Genomic DNA, 19,276 nt, shown 5'->3' on the forward strand with positions numbered 1-19,276 from the left:
TTTTCAGCATCATTACTCCAGTCTTCAGAGTCACATGATCCTTCAGAAATCATTCTATGCTGATTTGCTGCTCAAGAAACATATTATAACATTATTAGGTCCCACTTTATATTAAGTGGCATTAAGTACCATGTACTTACATCAAAACATAAGTACAATGTACTTATTGTGTTCATGTTGTATTGTAAAACACTTTTTCTGCTATTGAGGTGTGATACGGGTAAGGTTAGGGACAGGTGTGGTGGATTGGGTAGGTTTAAGGTGTAAGGGAAAGGTCAACTGTGTAATTACAAATGTAATTACATAAATTAATTACAGCTGTAATTACATGCAGGAATTTTTAAAATGTAAGTACAATGTAAAAACATGTAGTTACACAATAAGTACATTGTATCAAATTATTAATTTCAATGTAAGTACATAGTACTTAAAGCCACTTAATATAAAGTGGGACCCATTATTATAATCATTGAAAATAGTTGTTCTGCCTAATATTTGTGTGGAAATCATGATACATATACATATACAAATATATAGGATATATATATGTGTATATATGTGTATATACATACATATACATACATACATACATACATACATACATACATACATACATACATATATATATATATATATATATATATATATATATATATATATATATATATATATATATATGTGTGTGTGTGTGTGTGTGTGTCAACATTTGAAGTGGATCAAAACCTTTCAACAAAGTTATACATCAATTTTGAAGAATACCCGTTCTTGTCTTAGGACAACCTTGATGAACTTTTGATCCACTTCAAATGTTGACTAACAATTTAACTTTTGAACAATTGAATGCATATTTTCAAAGTAGTAGCCTATTATAGATATTGAATATTATTATACAATAAGGATTCAAATATTTTAAAAAAATCTTACTGACCCCATACTTTTAAACAGTACTGCATATTTTAGCCAATTATGGTTTAATAGTATACCTCTAAAGACTGGATTTGTTATTTGCAGCTGAGTAAAATATAAAGGGTGTGAAAAGCTGCACCAGACCTCATCTGTTTTGCTAGTTATTTTGAAGTATCTCTACATTCATCTACGCTACTGTGCTGTGGAAATGGGTAGGAATGCCTGTGAGAAAGACAGACATTCCTTCCCTCGCTTTCTGTGATGTATGGGGACAAAATGTCATTACCAAGCTAGTGATTTAACACTCTTAAATGCTTCCAGCTGGAATGCTATTCTGCCCCAATGCTAAAAGTGTCATATGGAACTCAACCTTAGTCTGCTGGGCTTTGTGTGCTCTGGTGCACCTGCTCTCTTTCCCTCAGCCTCTCTCTCTCCTTCTCTCGCATTCATGCTTCAGATATGCAGCAGCGCTGCACTTTCACTTCCTTTGCTCTTCTTCTCACTGTACATATAGGGCAACACAATTTGTGAGATATATTTATGATTAAAGAATTTAACTATAAAATTAAAGGTTAACTATGATTAAAGAAACATATACAGTATATGTTATGAAGTCAGCACTTTTTGCTTAACTGTGTATGCTGAACATCATGGGACATTTAAACTAAAGTTGAATGTAATCCAAGTGAAAAACTGAGAAAATCATGAGGAATTATATTTGGGCCTTTATCGCCATCTAGTGGTGTATAATTTATAGTCAAGTCCTAAACTTTATGTCATTCGATGACGAAGACGTAATGTGCAGCATGGTTTTCACATTAGACCAACAATGGCCACGTGTGAAACTACATATATTTGTATGTACATTATCGTGTGGATCTGGTATGATTGGAGAAAGAAGTCAAAGAAGGGTCTAGAGGAAATATAGTTTTCAGCGAGTGGTGTTTCCTTACTGTAAAAAAGATGCTGCCTTAATTTTTTAAGTAGCCTACAGTCAACGTGGATGTTTAAGTAATTTCAGCTTAAATTACCTTAAACTGTTGAGTTGAATCTTGTATAACTTATAAAAAAAAGTTGAACATTTCTTAACTTATGTTGATGAATTAAAGTAATTTAAAAACATATGTTGTCATCACTTACTGATCAAATAATTATTTTACAGTGTTGTATATCTGTTGTAGACCATATTTATATTAAAATATTTTCAATCTATTTTGTAGTCTAGGTTTGTATTCCATTCATAGCTACGTTGTTCACTAAACTGATAACTGTGTTGGTAAACCAAATGTTTGTTTTTTTTAATGGCATTTGTAATTTATTTATTTTTTTCCACATTTTACTGAATAACATAAAACATGTTGACATGGGCCATGCAGGCCATAGAAGCGATGTAAAAAATGAAGGGACACGTTAAAGCAAGTGTCTATGAAAAGTGATGATGATCCCAGACAGTAGGCTATATATCTTCTATACACCTCTGCCACAATTAAAGTAGTAGACACTAGATTAATCTCCTGACTCTTCATAGACTGATATGGTGAAGATAACTCCTGGCATCAGGAGTTCTTGCTTTACTCCAATGTCTGTTTAAGAGACCACAAAGGCATTACTGGTCCCTTGGGATGTGACATGCTTAGTCATGTGGAACTATGCCTATATATTAGCCAGCAATGCACACAAATGAACGATACCATTGTTGACATCAACGCAAAGTTCTCAAGTCATTACTGCATGTTTATTCTTTATGTTGAATTCTAATGTTACTGCACACACAGGGACGCCTAAGCAATCACTGCTAATTGGCAGAGGTTAATCACAGGGACACTAAACGTTATAATTCAATGCTATTCTTCCTGATTTGAAGAAGAAGAAGAAGAAGAAGAAGGCTGAACTGTCAATGTATGTGCATAGACATGGAAGAATTTATGATAATGAATCATTAGCCTATCTGATTCAAGGACTTAAGAACTTTCATGAGACACTTGATATAACTTTCAAAGATACCATTAACACATTTATGCAATTATATAAACAATAGGCCTATATAAAATGTAATGGAATGTTTGTTGCTATTTGACTGTAAATTAATAATGTTAAGCATCATAATGTAGTTATGAAAAATATTACAAGACGATCGCCTTCATGAGCCGCACGTTTAAAAAATGCAATTGCTTTGTTTTCTTTTTCATCGTTTAATCGGAAGACTGACTATTTTGTTGAAAATTATGCCATTTAAAAGAGGTTCACGATCATTTTTTTTCTTGTCCGCAATACGAATTATTGGCCTGTCTTATTTTTGTAAATTGTCTTTTTCGTTTAGTGTTGTTGTGTTCAGTTTCTGCTCATTGTTTTTAAACTATAATAAGTTTTTTCTTGGGTTTTCTATCAGTCGTGATGTCTAATGTAAAACGATTAAAAACGACTCATATGTTGCAGTGCTTATAGGCTATAGGCAATTCCCGGTTTGAACGTTCAAGTCCTACCGGGAACATTATTAGCTTATCTGTAGGCTACTTTAATTAAAGGTTTTATGTTACAGTAAAACAGAACAATTCAATTAGCACAGACACAAGATTTATTTGATTCGACGGACTGGGACTGGGTAAACTAACATGAGCCTATTTTGAAAATTAGTTTTTAGCCTATTTGTGTTGCAATTGTTTTGTGTTGAATGAAAGGCCAAGTAGGCTGTAAATATACTGACACTATGAATGAACAAAACACACTTATCTATATATTTTTTAAAGTATGCCTAGGCCTATCTTAACAAGTGCTGCTTTATTAGCTTATGACTTTTAGCTCTTGTCAACAAATGGCAGGCGATCAATCAAATATTTGCATTGTTTTCTGCTCAAAGGCAATCTGATGGAGTAAATGAAAAGCTGGGCACTCCGCGTGTTCGTGCGTGTTTGTCTTACCCTGTGCTTTTTGTGATTGGTCGAAAAAAACTTGCTTGTTCCCCTCCATGCCCACATGAATAAAAGAAGACTGCGAGAGCCTATCGGCGCGCGCGACACCCCTCCTACACCGCGCGCTAAAGTTATCCACTTCAACTACTCCCAACCCCTAAGCAGACTTTGTCATCCAAAACTATCAGACCTTTTAAGAAAACACTGCAAAGAATTAAGTAACCTTTGTTCACTCGAGAGCGTTTGGAGTACCCCCTCCCTGGCGCGCGCTGCATCTTGTTCTTGCGGTAGTTATTTGGCTCATGACCCCCTCCGCACGAAACGACAGTGTTTATCTTTGTTTGATTTTTTGGAGGTTTCACAAACCCATCGATAGTCTGGCTGGATATCTTTTTTTTTCTTCCTTTTTTGAAAAGAGGACTTAAGTGCATTTCTAGTTATTAAGGAAACATTCATCAACAAGTCTGGACTTGCTTTTGCAGTTTAATCATCAGCCTTACTGTGCCTCGTCATTTGTTAATAGTAGAATGTCATCTTTACCGGGAACAGTACCGCGAATGATGCGACCGGCTCCGGGACAGAACTATCCCCGCACTGGATTCCCCTTGGAAGGTTGGTTGGACAGGTGTAGGGTAGCATACCTTCTTTTGTTGTAATTAATTGTTGCAAACAATATCAGGGCTGCAAGATAGGCTACAGATTTAGGCCTATTCTAGTCAAAATGGTTTATTTTTTTTATTTTTTTTTAATACTTTAAAGTGTAGCCTAGGCCTATATTTTCACTTGCGAGTGTACCAAATGATCGAATGTATTGAGATGCTGTACGCAAATGTCCGAGATTTCGCTTCTTAAAGTTTTCCCCCCCCTTTTTGTGGCTTTATTACATTTTGATGATCAGCGTGCGATTCAGTGCATCAGAATAAAATATATATTTTTTCTCAGGGCCATTTTCTTGCTGGCAAAGATCGTATTAAAGTGGTTCAAATAAAACTTTAAAATACTAAGCCATACCCGTCACTGTATTTGTTGTGATCTATAGTGGCGCAAGTGAATCCAGAATGCACAAAGAATTATAGCCTACTAATAATTTGAACAACATGCGAATAATGAAGCAGGTCAAGAGGACCACTCAAGAGCAATCTGCGAAATTACATTAAATGCAAAATTCTAGTAGATTTTCTTTCAGTAATTGACAGAAAACACAATTTACAATTTAAAACAGCTGCGAATTTCAAACAGCTTGTCACGAAATGTAAGTATAGCAAGAGCATTAAGTTGATTCAATTTATTTTTATTTGCATTTTTTTTTTAATTAGAAGAGTAAAAAAACAAACAAATTGTTATTGTGTTTTTGTAAGACAAATTTCAACTAAAAAAAAATATTCCATTAGTACAAAGTGCTTCTCATGCAGGCTATTTGATATATTTGTATAGCCTATCAAATATACAAGTACCCTATTTATTATATATAACCAGCCTATTATTTGACGCCTTTTGACAAAAAAAAAAAAAAAAGGAAAATGTATGTCTGGATTCTTAGTGATAGCTAGCCAAAGTTAGATTTAATTCCCATTTCTCTACTGCAGTTTCAACTCCTCTGGGTCAAGGTCGAGTGAATCAGCTTGGCGGAGTTTTCATCAATGGCAGGCCTTTGCCAAATCATATCCGTCATAAAATAGTTGAAATGGCTCACCACGGCATCCGTCCCTGCGTGATCTCCAGACAACTTCGCGTTTCCCACGGTTGTGTGTCCAAAATCCTCTGCCGGTATCAAGAAACTGGTTCGATCCGTCCTGGAGCAATAGGAGGAAGTAAACCCAGAGTAAGTTTATTATTATTATTATTAGCTGGGTATTTTGTATTTTGTGCATTTTATTTGTCTAGCTTATGAATGATTTCATTTTAAAACCTACGTTTGAGAAAAGATGATAGCATATCAAAAGTAAAAGGAAGAAAAGGATATTTACACTGAGCACGTTAATATAGGCTATACAATTTGTTCTAAAATTTGTTCTTTTTTTCCTCTTGACCCACACTTTCTATTTTTCCATTCTCTTTGTATCTCCTCTCCTTTTCTATCAAACACAAAAGCAGGTGGCAACACCTGACGTGGAAAAACGAATCGAAGAATACAAGCGCGAAAATCCCGGCATGTTTAGTTGGGAGATTCGGGATAAACTGTTGAAGGACGGTGTGTGTGACAGAAGTACAGTTCCCTCAGGTGAGGCCTCATCTGGTAAGCAACCCCCTTTTTTTTCCATGTCCTCCAGCGTAATTTCTATCACAATCATTTTGTACATAATTTAACAAATTGAACAGAAAATAAAAATAGATTATTTTTTATTATTATTTGTAGGCTATAATAGTTTATATTAATTATAAATTACAAGTATAGGTAATGTTGACGTTATTATTATTATTATTATTATTATTATTATTTCCCTACTATAATAATTATTATTATTTTAATTATCCCATCAGTAAGTTCTATCAGCCGGGTTCTACGTGCGCGTTTCGGCAAAAAAGACGATGAGGACGATTGCGACAAAAAAGATGACAGTGGGGAGAAAAAAACCAAGCACAGCATTGACGGCATACTGGGAGAGAAAGGTAAATCATTTAAATTGTCTTCTGATTGTAGGCTATATGCAGAAGAAGAAAAAAAAAAGAGAAAAACACCTGACTACTTGTTTAAATAAACTTTGCGCTTGAGTTTATTGGGCATCTGTTAAATCTGCACAATAAATCGGTGTGTGCTTTTTGTGTCAGTGCTCAGCGTCTTTCCCATCGCTTGAGATTTCTCTGCTTGTTCAACTGTCATTTAGTAATTTGATTTAGTGTGTATTTATACTGGCTCTGACGGATGGTATTTAGGCCTTGATCTATTTGTATAACAGACAGACTCATTTGATTTGATGCCGAGGAAACGGTAACTGACAGATGACCGATGTGGCAATCAATATCAATTACAGCCCATAAGTTCAGCATTGCCCGCTTGGTTCTCGCGATAATTCGGCACGCTTATTCGCACGTTAACAGACCTTGCATCTTGGCAAAGAGTAATGAGCATTTCCCCTAACAACACTGTAATAATATGAATAATTTTTAGGTGGTTTCGATTTTATTTTATTTTTTTCACTATTATGAAATAACACAATAGTTTATTTTTTGAGCTATTGTCTATAGGCTATAGCCGTGTCCATTGTTTTATCTCGGTAGAATAATTAACCACAAAAAGACAAGTCGTATTGTTTGCTTAAAATAATAGTGCTAAAAAACATTTTCGTTTTGAGACAGTCGCTTTTTTTTTTTACACTTGAAGATGAACCTTAGTCCAAAGATCTCTGCTTCACTGAAGTTCTTTTGGAGCGAGGAATCTAAAGCAAGGCTTCGAAAGAAGGAATGAAGCCTTCCTTTCACATTCAAAAACCCGTAAAGGGGGGAAAAACTTTTAACAAAAGGCCAAGAGGAGGACTATAGAGAGATGAATTATTCAATACACCCTGCTGGTAGATAGTTTTGTAATATTATGGAATCGTCTGTTGGAATAGAATGAGATTTGGAGGGTGCAAAATGTTTTATTCTTGTTTGGAAATGCCCACTGCTCTTTTTGGAATCACTATTGTGTTTATATAGCTGACGTTTAGAGAGGTGGTTTGGATAGGAGGTGCTCGGCCCGTCATTACGCTATTACGTTATTTCAACATTAAAATTAATGCAACATTAATCGGTTATTGATAGGCTATAGGAAATTCGTCGGTTTTATTCGTATTCAATATTATTATTTTTTTTTACATGGAATAATAATGTTTTATTATTGTAATTTTAAAATATGGCAAATGGCTTTTTTTATTTTTTTTATTCGTTCTGCACTATTTAAAATGGCCTTTAACATGACTGTGTGCTCGATTGATCTCAAATTTGTATCGTTTTAGAACCCAAGTTTGTGTTTACGCGTATGTGTGCGTGGCGCGCAAACTCAAAACCCTCACACAACCTCTGTGGACTTTATTCAGAGGCCAGCAGGAGCCACAGCTATTGGATTACGGATATGCGAAGTGACAATCCGTGATTAGAAATTTTTGCCATTGCCTTAAACGCTGTGGGTTGAGAATATGAATAGGCCTATTTGAAACTTATGAATGCATGCATTTCTGCTAGGATTCATGAATAATTTGTGTAGCCTAAATATCAGTAGCCTAATGTTTATTTACATCTCCAAATTTACTCCACATTTGTCTTACATTTTGTGAAATGTCTTTTCACATTTAGCTTTATCCAGTGTCATACAAGAGAGATGGGGCTAAAGTGCAATATTTTTCAAGACTTAAAAAGATTTTTTTCTCAGGGCTTGTTTCACTTGATCATCCAACTGGCATTTAATAATGTTAAGACTTATTAGAGTTCGTAATGAAAACGTGTCTTTTGAACAAGCGGCTGTGTTGGAGATGGGTGTAATAGCTCACAGGCATAGCAAGAAACTTATTTATCCCCAATCAGCTCTCACTGCCTGAGTTCCAAGCACAACGTTATTTTGAAAGGTTTTAAAGCAGATTAAATTGAGCCTTTTCTTTCTCTTCGCTTTCATCTTTAAACGGCCCTCACTGGCTAGCCTTCGGCACAATTTCTTGAGATTTTTTTCCTTTTTCTCACACTTGTTCGTATATTTGTTTTATTGTATTTTTTGTCTATTTTAGTTGATTTGACGCACGAATACATGGCAAATGAATGAGACCCCAAGCAGATTATTTGTGGACAAATTGGGCAGTTTTGTATTACTATGGGTGTGAAATTATTGAACAAAGAGAAGTGAGTCCTGGCTTCATAACCAAGCCAAAACTCCACTCTTTGTCTATAAATGGGTCTAATCATGCTGGTTTAAAACATAAGTCTGTCTATTTAGTAACTTCTTAAACGAGCTGCCCCCAAAGCATACCTGTCATTTTGTATTTAACGAATTTTCACAGTTGTTGTGCTCCTATTTTTTACGTTCTGACATTCACATAACCCTTAAATCAGTGTTTGAATCTGAGTATGAGAGGCGGCGCACATGTGGTGCTTTAGCCTTCTCGACCAATAAAATGTCATTTGACCCACAGAAAAATTTGTCGACCAATTAATGGAGATTGACTGATTTGCCCATTTGACATCAGTTGGTTAAACCAATTGGCGTTTAGGGACTAATCCCACAAGAACGAAAAAAAAAAAAATCGTTTAAACAAATCGGTGAATTACGTGCATTTCTTACTTAGTTTTTTTTTTTTTTTTTTTGCTGTGTGGCGAATAGGCCTATTTGTCTTCACGTGCTAGGAAATGTCCTACTTCCCACTTCTGAAGTCGTGGTTACGAGCTCATCGCATTCAAATTTTGACTTGAGAGGGCGTTCATGTCCAATTTTTTAACTAGGAAACTAGTAGGTTATTTACGATAATTCCGATAGCAGATGAAGGCGGCATTGATGAATGTTTAATTAGCATTCGTCATTCCTTTCCAGAATGCTGCAAAAGACCAATTACATCGAAAGAATGCAAAGTGTTGGCAAGCGGGTAGTTCCCAGATATTTGTAGAGAAACCGAAGTTACTGTATACTTGAGACTTTGAAATAAGCTTCGTTTGAAGAAAGAAGACCATGGGATGAGTCGAGAGACCACTTCAAACAAATCCATCTGGAATGGGGGGAGAGAGAGAGAGAAAGAGAGAGAGATTTAGTGAAAGTATGGGGAAGTTATTTAGCTATTAATATTTTTTCCTCAGGCATCGAGAGTCACTCCATCTGCACTTTCTCGCAGCTATTTGGCTGGGCTGAAATTGAGGGAGACCCAAATGTTGGGAAGAGATAACACAATCATCACAGCCGCGGTCCTGCGCTGTGCATCAATGTATTAAACTCGGATTAACCTCCCCTTTCCCCTACACTGCTATACCCAACACATTTCATTGGAAGTTTGAGATGGGGGGCGTTTTGTAATAATAATAATAATAATAATAATAATAATAAATAACTATTCATATTTATATTATTATTATTATTATTATACAATACAGTATTCAAATAAATATGTATTCACAGAATTATAGTTCAATACAAAATACGTTAGAATAAGTTCATGTGCAAATATTATGTGTAGCTTCTGGTAATTATATATTTTTCTTTTCACTGTTAGACATAATTTATCAAAGTAAAATGTAGGTAGGCTATGTTGTAACGTGGACACTGCTATAAGCGTTTCCTGCTATTCGAATGCTTAGCAGATGTTATTAAAATGCACATATATGCCTAATATGATAAAACTGTTGTTGGACAGTAATGAGAGACAGTAAGAATTCTGCCGAATAATAGAACAAGTCTGGCGTTTGTATAAGCAATCTCTTTGCAAGATCATCGTCTAATGATGAGACTATGCTGTGAAATATGCTAATCCAGAGATCATGACACCAGAGCGCCTGTTTAGTGTCAACGGCATTGCCTCGTGAAACATTTGCAGTGTAACTGAATTACATGCTAGTTAACTTCAGTCCTGCACTTTGCTGAGGAATTTTTTTTCCAAACGTACACCCAGGATGAAGTTCTACAAAAACTATGCCTGCACCAAATCCAGGTCTTTAATTCGTGGAACGAATCGAATGTCGGAAAATGTCGAATACAGTTTCTGTTTTCCTCACATCTTTTGACAGCTTTTAAAAATCATCTCTTACACCTCTCTCCTTGAATTTGTTTTGGGATCGTTTTGATAGATTATTTCCGTCTATCATTGATTAAATAGCATGTTGTATGTGGATTGTTTAATAAATATTTCTAAATATTGTGTACGGCAAAAATAGTCGAAAATATTCGAGTCAAAGTGTCTGAATAGCGTCATATCATAGCCAGTTTTTAAGAATATAAATTTGACGTTAATCATTTAGAAAATGTCAAAAGATTGCGTAAGTCCCCTTGAACAGAATATTAATATGCAATTATTTTCAACAGCTTTGCTGACCTGTTAACCTGGGGCGGATCCTATACTAGATGCAATGAAGAGGATTTTGTGTGTTTCAGATGTTTAAGGGAGAGAGGAAGAAAAAAAATAGAAAGTAGGTGCAGAAAAGTCGAGGCGTCTGGAGGAAATTGAGAGGCTTATAGTCTTTGATCCTTGGGTGCTTTTTCTTATCGGAAACATTGGTGGTGACACCACGACAATGGGAGTTCATCATATTACAGACTGCCAGTGCTGCTTTCAAGACGGCCTGTCTATTAATTAAAATATTTCTTGCCATGTGGGACAAGGACTATCTCAGTGCACATAGGCGAATGGCTTTTGGATATCAGCTGTTTTTTCTCTTTATTATTATTATTTTGTGAAAGGGACAATCTTACATTTCGGCATAGGCTACTTAGTGAAATTCATATGTCCACTGTCCACACATTGCGATTTTTCCCCCTTCTCATAAAAAGTAAGCGCACAATCCTTTTCCACTCAATAACAATCAAAACTAATAAAAATGAAGCCAATAAGTTTTCAATTAGGAAGTCCTGACATACCTGCAACCTATAGGATGTTTTGGGCAATCATACAATTAGAAGTCAGAGATTTGCACTGTGCTATATAGAGTTGAGGGGGCTGGCATCCTGTTAGAGCAGAAGAACAAAACGAACAAACGACTAGGGAAAACTCCTGCTGACACTAATAAATGTATTGGCCTCCGGGCTTCCTATGTAATGTCACAAAAGTGTTTTTGATGCCCTGGACTCGCCATCGCTTTTGCGCTGTATACGGTGCCCTGTATAAGTGGAAGAGCACGGGACTCTTGGTGACCCCATATAAAAACCTAGATGTTTCATTCATTAGTCCAAAAGACATTTAAATACCATTTCGAAATCAACAACGCGGATCGGTTGAGAACTAGGCTATGTAATTAAGCCAATTGTTACTTTATTTCTGAAACTACGTGAATGCAGCATGACATAATATTTTATATAATATTTTATACATCATATTTTATAGCAGGCTGTAGCTGCAAAATATTAGGAATATATTGAGTAGCCGCGAGTAAAAATAACACGCCTAAATTGTAAAATAAACGCATTTCAACAATATCGGATATGCGTAAAAATCAGACGGAATTATTGGCAAAAAAGGCAATTAATATATGTATGCTTTAATTGCCTCTTATGGGTGTTCAAATTAAGGAAACAAGCAAAGACTTGCAAACGTTCAACATACGTCTCGACTTGTTGATTTTGATCTTATTGTTCGTATCGCTTTCAAACCAGCTTTAATGGCCTCTTTGGGAATACAAATATACGAAAAGAGGAGTTACCAAAGTGGAAGAGGGGGGGTTGAATCGGGGGAATTGCTGCCCACTCCTTTACCATGGAGTGTTCAGTAGCCATTCCTTAATCCTTCTTTCATTTTTGCCGACAAATGCCAAGAATCCTGTCTGGAGACCCAATGGGAGACTGATCATCTAACAAAAGGGAATCCTTCCACAAAGAAGGAGTGCCAAACGTGATTCAGGGCACTCATAAACAGACCAAAGGAAAAGTAACCATTTGTCGATAGATCTATAACTTTTTGAGGACAAATGTTGAAACGTATAGGTCCACGTAGCCTATGTGTTTCGGGCAAATGAGAATTTGCTCCGACATTTTTTATCCACTGCAGGTGTCCGTGTACAAATGCGCTAAATAAACACTATTAATGTAGGGTCATTGAATAGACAAAAATAACGGGATTGGCTCTGTTTGAAAATGGAAGTCGAAATAGCCTATTGGCCATAATGTGTATTTATTTATTTTTAATGAAAAAAAAAAGAAAAAAAAAAGATAAAAAGTATGGCTCTGTTATTTTATAAATACAATTTAAATGAGCAAAAATTAAAAAGCGAACATTTTTGTCTATTTCAGTGTTGTTGTTTTTCTGGCCTGAAGTTTAGACTAATTTGTAGTAAACGTTTTTACTTGACCTATAAGACAAAAAGTTCTAAATAAAGTAGCCTACTTGAATTCAAGCTGCTCTGACTAAAATCCCATCAAGATTTGCATAATGGAGGCCATTAATTATCATTTAGCTCATTAATTAATGGAGGAACAAATCGACCATGTGATGTTAGAGAGTTTAAACCATGTTTCAAGGTGCACCTCTATCAGTTTCATTAAAAAAGTCAAGTCCTCCATTCTTCTGTGAATTAACTTTTGTTCCTTCTGCGGTTTGCTTTTTTGTTTGACCAAAAATTATTCTGGTGTCTGACAGCCCTCTTTCCTGATTTAAAGACAGTCACTTCAAAAGGGAGAAAGAAAAGGGGAAAGCCAACCGTCTGTTATTTTGTGTCTTTGGCCTCTCTGCGTAGGCTATTCAGGCAAGTTGATGAACTCCTCCAAAAGTTTATTAAGAGGAGCAAAACAATGGTGTCTAAAGCCTTTAGGCAGCCAAAAGAGACAGTTTATAAACTAGCTGCCATTGTTCCTCAAAAGCAGATGCATGAATACCTTTGAATGGGCTCCCTCAAACTGACACGATCAAGCTAGACAACAGCATGTTAAAAGGAACTGCCTTTCTTTCTGCTGCCCAGATTTGTATTTCTCCTGCATTAATGTACATCTGCGGTAGGAGGGGTCCAAGCTGGACGAGCTCAGTCCCAGTCAATGCCCAAACCCACAGCCCTTTGGGCTGTTTGAAGTAAAGTCCTATGTTCTGCACGCCCTCAGTGGGCTGCAGGTGTCACAAGCCTGAGAGAAATATGGTAATCTAAGAGCACAAGAAAAGAGTCACCCTCCTTTTGACATTTTAAACAGAGCATTTTCCAAGTGAATGACTTGAAATTGCCTGTTTGTAGGATTTGAATTTTGTCTTAATGCAGGCAATGGGATTTATAGGGCTTCCATGTAAAGGTTTAAGGTTTCAAAATGTAGACACGCGGTGTGTTTAATTTTTCAACTTTAATGCCATATCTGGTTAAATAGCACTGTTTGAATGAATTAGGAATCTACATTTTACCAAATAATTTAATAGATTTTATTGCTTTATTTTCAAATGCTTGTTTGCAATTAAAAGAGCACGAGACACATCGTTTATTTATTTAATGGTTTAGATTATTGGCAGTGTTTGTCTTTATTTTGAGTTTATTGTGATGTGCATTTCAGCTGTGAGTTTATCAGGTCGAGGCAGTTTGGGCCAGAAACTTTTTTTCTTTCTGTAACTTCTTTGTTTTATACTATAGCATTCATTTGTTCATTGTCTTCTCTGTGTTGTTTTCAAGCAGCCTTGTTTACTTGTCCCTTTACACAAATGTCTATATTGAGTTATTTTTTGAGGACCCATAAAGAGGCCAGTGAAAGCCGAGGAAGCATGCATTGCTTTCTGTCTGGCACGAGAAGTATAATTGCATTCTCCTCCGGTCCACAATGTTGACTCTGTTTAGAAATGAATCAAAGCAATTTAGTTTTGGCTAAAAAATTAGAATACTTCGAGAATGGCTTTCACATTGCCAACTCCAAAAACAAGTCTTTCAGAAACAGAGCGATGTGTACAAACAAGTGATTTATGTGTTTTCCTCATTACAGTTGTTTTGTGTAATTGTAATGGATAAGATGCTATGTTTGTAAGGGATTGATACTGAAAATGTATTTAATTCCTTCATTGCAGCACTTTGTTTGCATCAGTATATAATTTAATAGCTGTATCTGCTAACAAGTTGATGAATCTCTCTGGGATGAAATGACATCTATTGTGAAAATATAACAGTATATGCACTATAATAATATAAAACTGTTGATTTGATTGTTCTTTTAGTCTTGAGCAATAATTTAGTCACTTGATCTTAACTATGATTGTTCACATCATGTTACTCAGTCTGGCACAATATAAAAAGTCAGTACAGTAATATAAGGTTACATTTACATGATAGCGATGCACTTAAAACGAAAAAGGTTTTCCTTCGCGTTTTTCGCGCGCAGACGACAACGTTGTCAAAACGATCCTCGTTAACACAGATCCGCGAAAACGACTAAAAACGCTGTATTATGCATGCTAGGCCAGTAGGTGGTGATGCCACTTTGTAAAGAAACACTATGCGCCTATATACTGAACACGTAATATGCATGCGCATTGCTTCACCGTTTTGAAAAATTCATGTTTTTGTAGTTTACACGGAAACGATAACTGAATAATTTTCAAAAACGTGCACTTTGAACCCCGTTTTCAAAAGTTTGCGTTTTCAGGCCCCCAAAATGACGCTGTTTTGTAAATGAACGGCCAAAACAGATGAAAAGTTTTCTGTTTTTAGTTGAAAACGGTGTTATGTAAAGCCCTTTAAAAGATCTTTTAACTCTAAAATTCTCATGGTGGAAGACCATGATTACAAATAACTGTTGGCACTTCCATAATAATATGTTCTGGTAACAAAAAAAAAAAACCCTTAGAAATCTGTCCAGTTAAAGAAGCATGGCCCATTTTATAGGTAACAGTAATTAAGTGAGGAGGGCAATTGCGCTGCATCAGTCCTGTGATTAGAGCCGAACCACATGGTCCAATGGCTTAAAAATCAGCGTCAGCCCACGCTACTTATGGCCATAAAATTTCTCATTTTATGCTCTTTAGCGGCTTCACCCCGAGATTCTTCATTAGCTTTATTTATATGTGTGTTTTGCACTCACACAAAGACAATAAACATGTTCCTAGAGTGTTGCAAATCAGAAATTTGCTCAGATTTTTCCACCAACTTAAATGGTGAATGTGCTGGGCAGTGTGAGAGCAGCAGAGGGGCCGGGCAGCTGTGAGGGAGTCTAGCCCGCTCCCCTCTCCCCATGCTGGCTTCAAACAAGGCACTTGTCGTACATTTTTAACTAATGGGCTTATTTATGCAGCCATTGTCAGTTTTTCTTCAGGCTACTCTTTCCACATGGACTTTTTTCTCTCACCCTGCAGTATACAAAAGCAAGTACTGCTCACAGTTTTTTGCATCTCTTGATATGAGATTTGTCATTTCAAAACTGTTCTGGGTGCAGCGTTGAGTTATTATGGCCCCCCATTGAATTGTATTTAGCACGTAAAGACATCAGAGCCCCTCATTTATGTTATAGGGTCTGTGTTTTGACAGACCGCTCAAAGAAAAGCTTACCTCTTCTTTAAGATGCACTATATAGATGCATTTCAAATCACTTTTTCTTCATCTCTGACTATTTATTTGCTTTTCTTTAGGAAATATGATTATGCCTTTTTATTATTATTTATTTTCACTTTTGGCATTTGTATTTAAGCCCTAGGCTGTCCACTTAAAGCTCACATTGATATATTAAGATTTATTTCCCATAAGCTAAGTCAGTGGTAAAATTGACATTCAGCATTTTTTTGTTTATGCAACTGTTTTATCTCAAGAAGAGACACACGCCACCGCTGTGGGAAAAGCGGATGAAGGCTTTGCATTTAATAAATGGTAGTTTGCTAAGACATAAAGCCATGATAACACACACATCTTTGTGAGGATGGAATTAAGTTCAGCTGCAGTTTTACTGTAAGTATTTACAGGGAAGGCCTCACATGGAGAAGCATAAAGTTTTCTGCAAATTTACTTTATTGCAGTAATGCAAGGAAACTTTTATCTGAGGCCAGTGGATATTAACAATGGCATTTTGTGTCAGAGCTGGTTCTAATATTTATGACTGGGGAACAGAAAATTTATTTATTCACTGTCATGTCATTCTGACTTTCTTTTTTCTTCTGCAATGAAAGAAAATGAGCCCAAAATGACATTGTACCACATTAACTTTTATTGTACGGACAAAAATGAAATTTTCCAATATATATATATTTTTTTGAACTTGAGAATAAAGTAAAGATTATTAGAGTACGTTTTACATGAAAATACTATTGCAGTCTTTCTACTTCAATTCCAAGATTAATTTACTGTGTTACTTGCCATTTCTTTGTAATTATTTGTGGGTATTTACTAGCAATTTCTGGGTGAAAATTGTTTTAAAGTAAATCCTACACCACATTTTTTTTTTTTCAGTTTGAAACAATATGAAGATGAGTAAATTAATTTTCTGCTTATAATGTATCATGTGGGGCAGTTAAAATCTTACATGGTGTACAGATTCCTGTTCCAACTGAAATGTGCTGAAGGATGAATTATACTCATGTTTCAGTCCTCTCTGACACACACACACACACACACACACACACACACACACACACACACACACACACACACACACACACACACACTGTAGTTTAATAAGCTATAGGCACGGTAGGTTAAATGGCTGATTTTGTCGTCTTTCTCACCTTTTAGATATTTGATTAAGTTCCACGGTGCTGATTGCTTTTGACCTCAATTAGCGGGATCTCAATCCCAGGAAATGAAAACTCAGTATGAAAAAGAAAGAATGAGATGGGAAGTAAACGGACACCTGCCTTTCAGTTTCTCGCAGCTAGAAACTAAATTAGAGCTCTCTCCGGCTTCCATTGACCAAGTTAAGTCAGCACTTCCCACCAAATTGACAGCGCTGCACATATCTATAAAGAACACCCCCCCGCCTCCCAATTGCCTAAAGATATTTTAAGAACCATTTCAGAGTTGTTCTTAAATAGCAGTGTAGCGAAATACAGCAGAATAGATGTGATCTTCACATTGATGTTCTGTGTGGATCTGATAACTAAAGCAAAACATGATTTCTTTAACATGATATCCAAAGTAGGTCTTATTATCCTAACATATTCCATGTTCCACATTCTTTATCCTATCTGTCAATAGTTATAGTTTCATTGTCAAAACTCCCTTTCAGTCACCACATTCCAGAACGTTCAAAACCCAAGAGACACAAGCCATCCTTAGAGTCTCCCTCTCGCTGTCTCTCTGCACTGCCACCCCCTTTTCCCTGCTCCTAAATGGATTCATATTCAGGCAGCATTTTCCAGTGGCGCTTGGGCACAGAGAGTCAATATGTCAGCATTTATTGATGCCCTCAGAGCTGCACAGGGTTGTCAGGCCTCTTTTCAGGCTTAAATGGCCCCCTAAGGTGCGTCTTCTATTGGGCCTGAAAGGCCACGGAGGCCCCCGAGTCTCTCTGTTGTTTAAGGTGAGCACACTCTCACACAGGCATGCTGGACAAAAAGCCCACTGAGCCTTCATACACATGACAGGACCTATAAAAGAGCATCACCCATCACCTCTCCTTCACATCTTCCCTCTCTTTCTCTCAAATGTTTTTGAATGCTAAAAAAAGAAAAGAGGGCTAATTGTTTGTTGTGGGAGCCAAAATTACGCCGCTTTCCCTCTTTTATTCCATGGAAAGAAATTAATGAATGTGAAGCAGAAAGCAAATCTGAACTGAGCAGGACTATTGTGTTTTGGTTTTGTAGCATTCAGTTTAAAAAAACTATTCATTACGGTCAACGGTGTTATCGTTTTTAGTGTTGAATAATAAATGCTATTAAGTTTGATCATCATCAGTTTTTCAGCAATGTAATGTATTTGATTTGATTCATCTTTGGAATAATCCAAATTAATTAGTAACATCACCATTACTTTACTTTTGCTCATACTTTTACTATGTCAATTCCTAACCATATAGGTATTAAACTGTGGCACATAACTTATCCTACACTGTGCTGCAAACATAAATGATTCATCAAACTGTGTGGCTTTTTAAATCAAATTTTATTGGATGATTATTGATTATTGGACAATAAGGCAGTGAAAACAATCCCTTTGACTGACACTGAAGAAGGATCCTTAGTCATATGTATGGCCCACAATATCATAGAGACTATGGGATGGCATCTTTTGACTTGGGCCAGTAAGTATACCACATAGCAACCAACTTACAGCAAAATGAATACACCAAAATTGCAAAAAAAACTGCAAAATATTTTATTATAGACAGGAGATAACGTTTCGGCTCTAGCCAAAAACTGGAAATACATTTTCTGTATTTAAATTTGGGTGATTGGGTAATTGTACTCCTTATGCTGTTCAGGCTGTCGTGTTTAAAGATGATAAACCAGTCGTAGTACAATTTTTCAGCAATGAGCCGCCTCTCGATATTTTAGTTGTACAAATTTTACTTATTATAATAATTATTAATCATAATTTTTGGTCACTGTGTAATGCATCTACTCTGCTAACATGTTTACTTTTAGTCCATGTTGTGTGTACGAAATAGACACTGATAAAGTCCAAACGTGTCATTGATCACTGTTTCGATCAATGATTTCGGCTAAACGGAAAATTATTTTTTGTTGTTGCATCAAATTGGTTTTTGGTTATCAAAATTTAAGTGTATCGCTAATGGTAACTACCTAGAACCTCCTTGCATTGTGGAGATTGGCAAACACCACAGACATTTTCTTTAGGAGGTTATGGTTTTTATAACCTTAAATCGCAGAGATTGTTTGGAAGCAAGAGCAAATGAATGTGTAAGCGGCAGCAAGAATATATCTGTACAGCATTTTATTCATATAGTCTGAGAGTGCAGATAT

At 36.1% G+C, this 19,276-nt stretch overlaps 1 protein-coding gene across 2 annotated transcripts in view; it reads left to right on the top strand.

Moving 5' to 3' along the window:
* Positions 1-3,978: 3,978 nt before the first annotated feature.
* pax7b (paired box 7b) overlaps positions 3,979-19,276 on the top strand; it is a 54,832-nt gene continuing 39,534 nt past the window's right edge. Inside the window, exons 1-4 of one of the 2 annotated variants that reach the window (XM_084098487.1) lie at positions 3,979-4,427; positions 5,402-5,637; positions 5,907-6,051; positions 6,297-6,425. In XM_084098487.1, coding sequence (XP_083954613.1) covers positions 4,343-4,427; positions 5,402-5,637; positions 5,907-6,051; positions 6,297-6,425 — 595 coding nt within the window. In that variant the 5' untranslated portion in view covers positions 3,979-4,342. The remainder of the gene's footprint in view (positions 4,428-5,401; positions 5,638-5,906; positions 6,052-6,296; positions 6,426-19,276) is intronic. The other variant, XM_084098486.1, reaches the window with a different exon arrangement.

This window comes from Abramis brama, assembly GCF_963993115.1.
Source record: "Abramis brama genome assembly, chromosome: 22".
Taxonomy (NCBI): Eukaryota; Metazoa; Chordata; class Actinopteri; order Cypriniformes; family Leuciscidae; genus Abramis; species Abramis brama.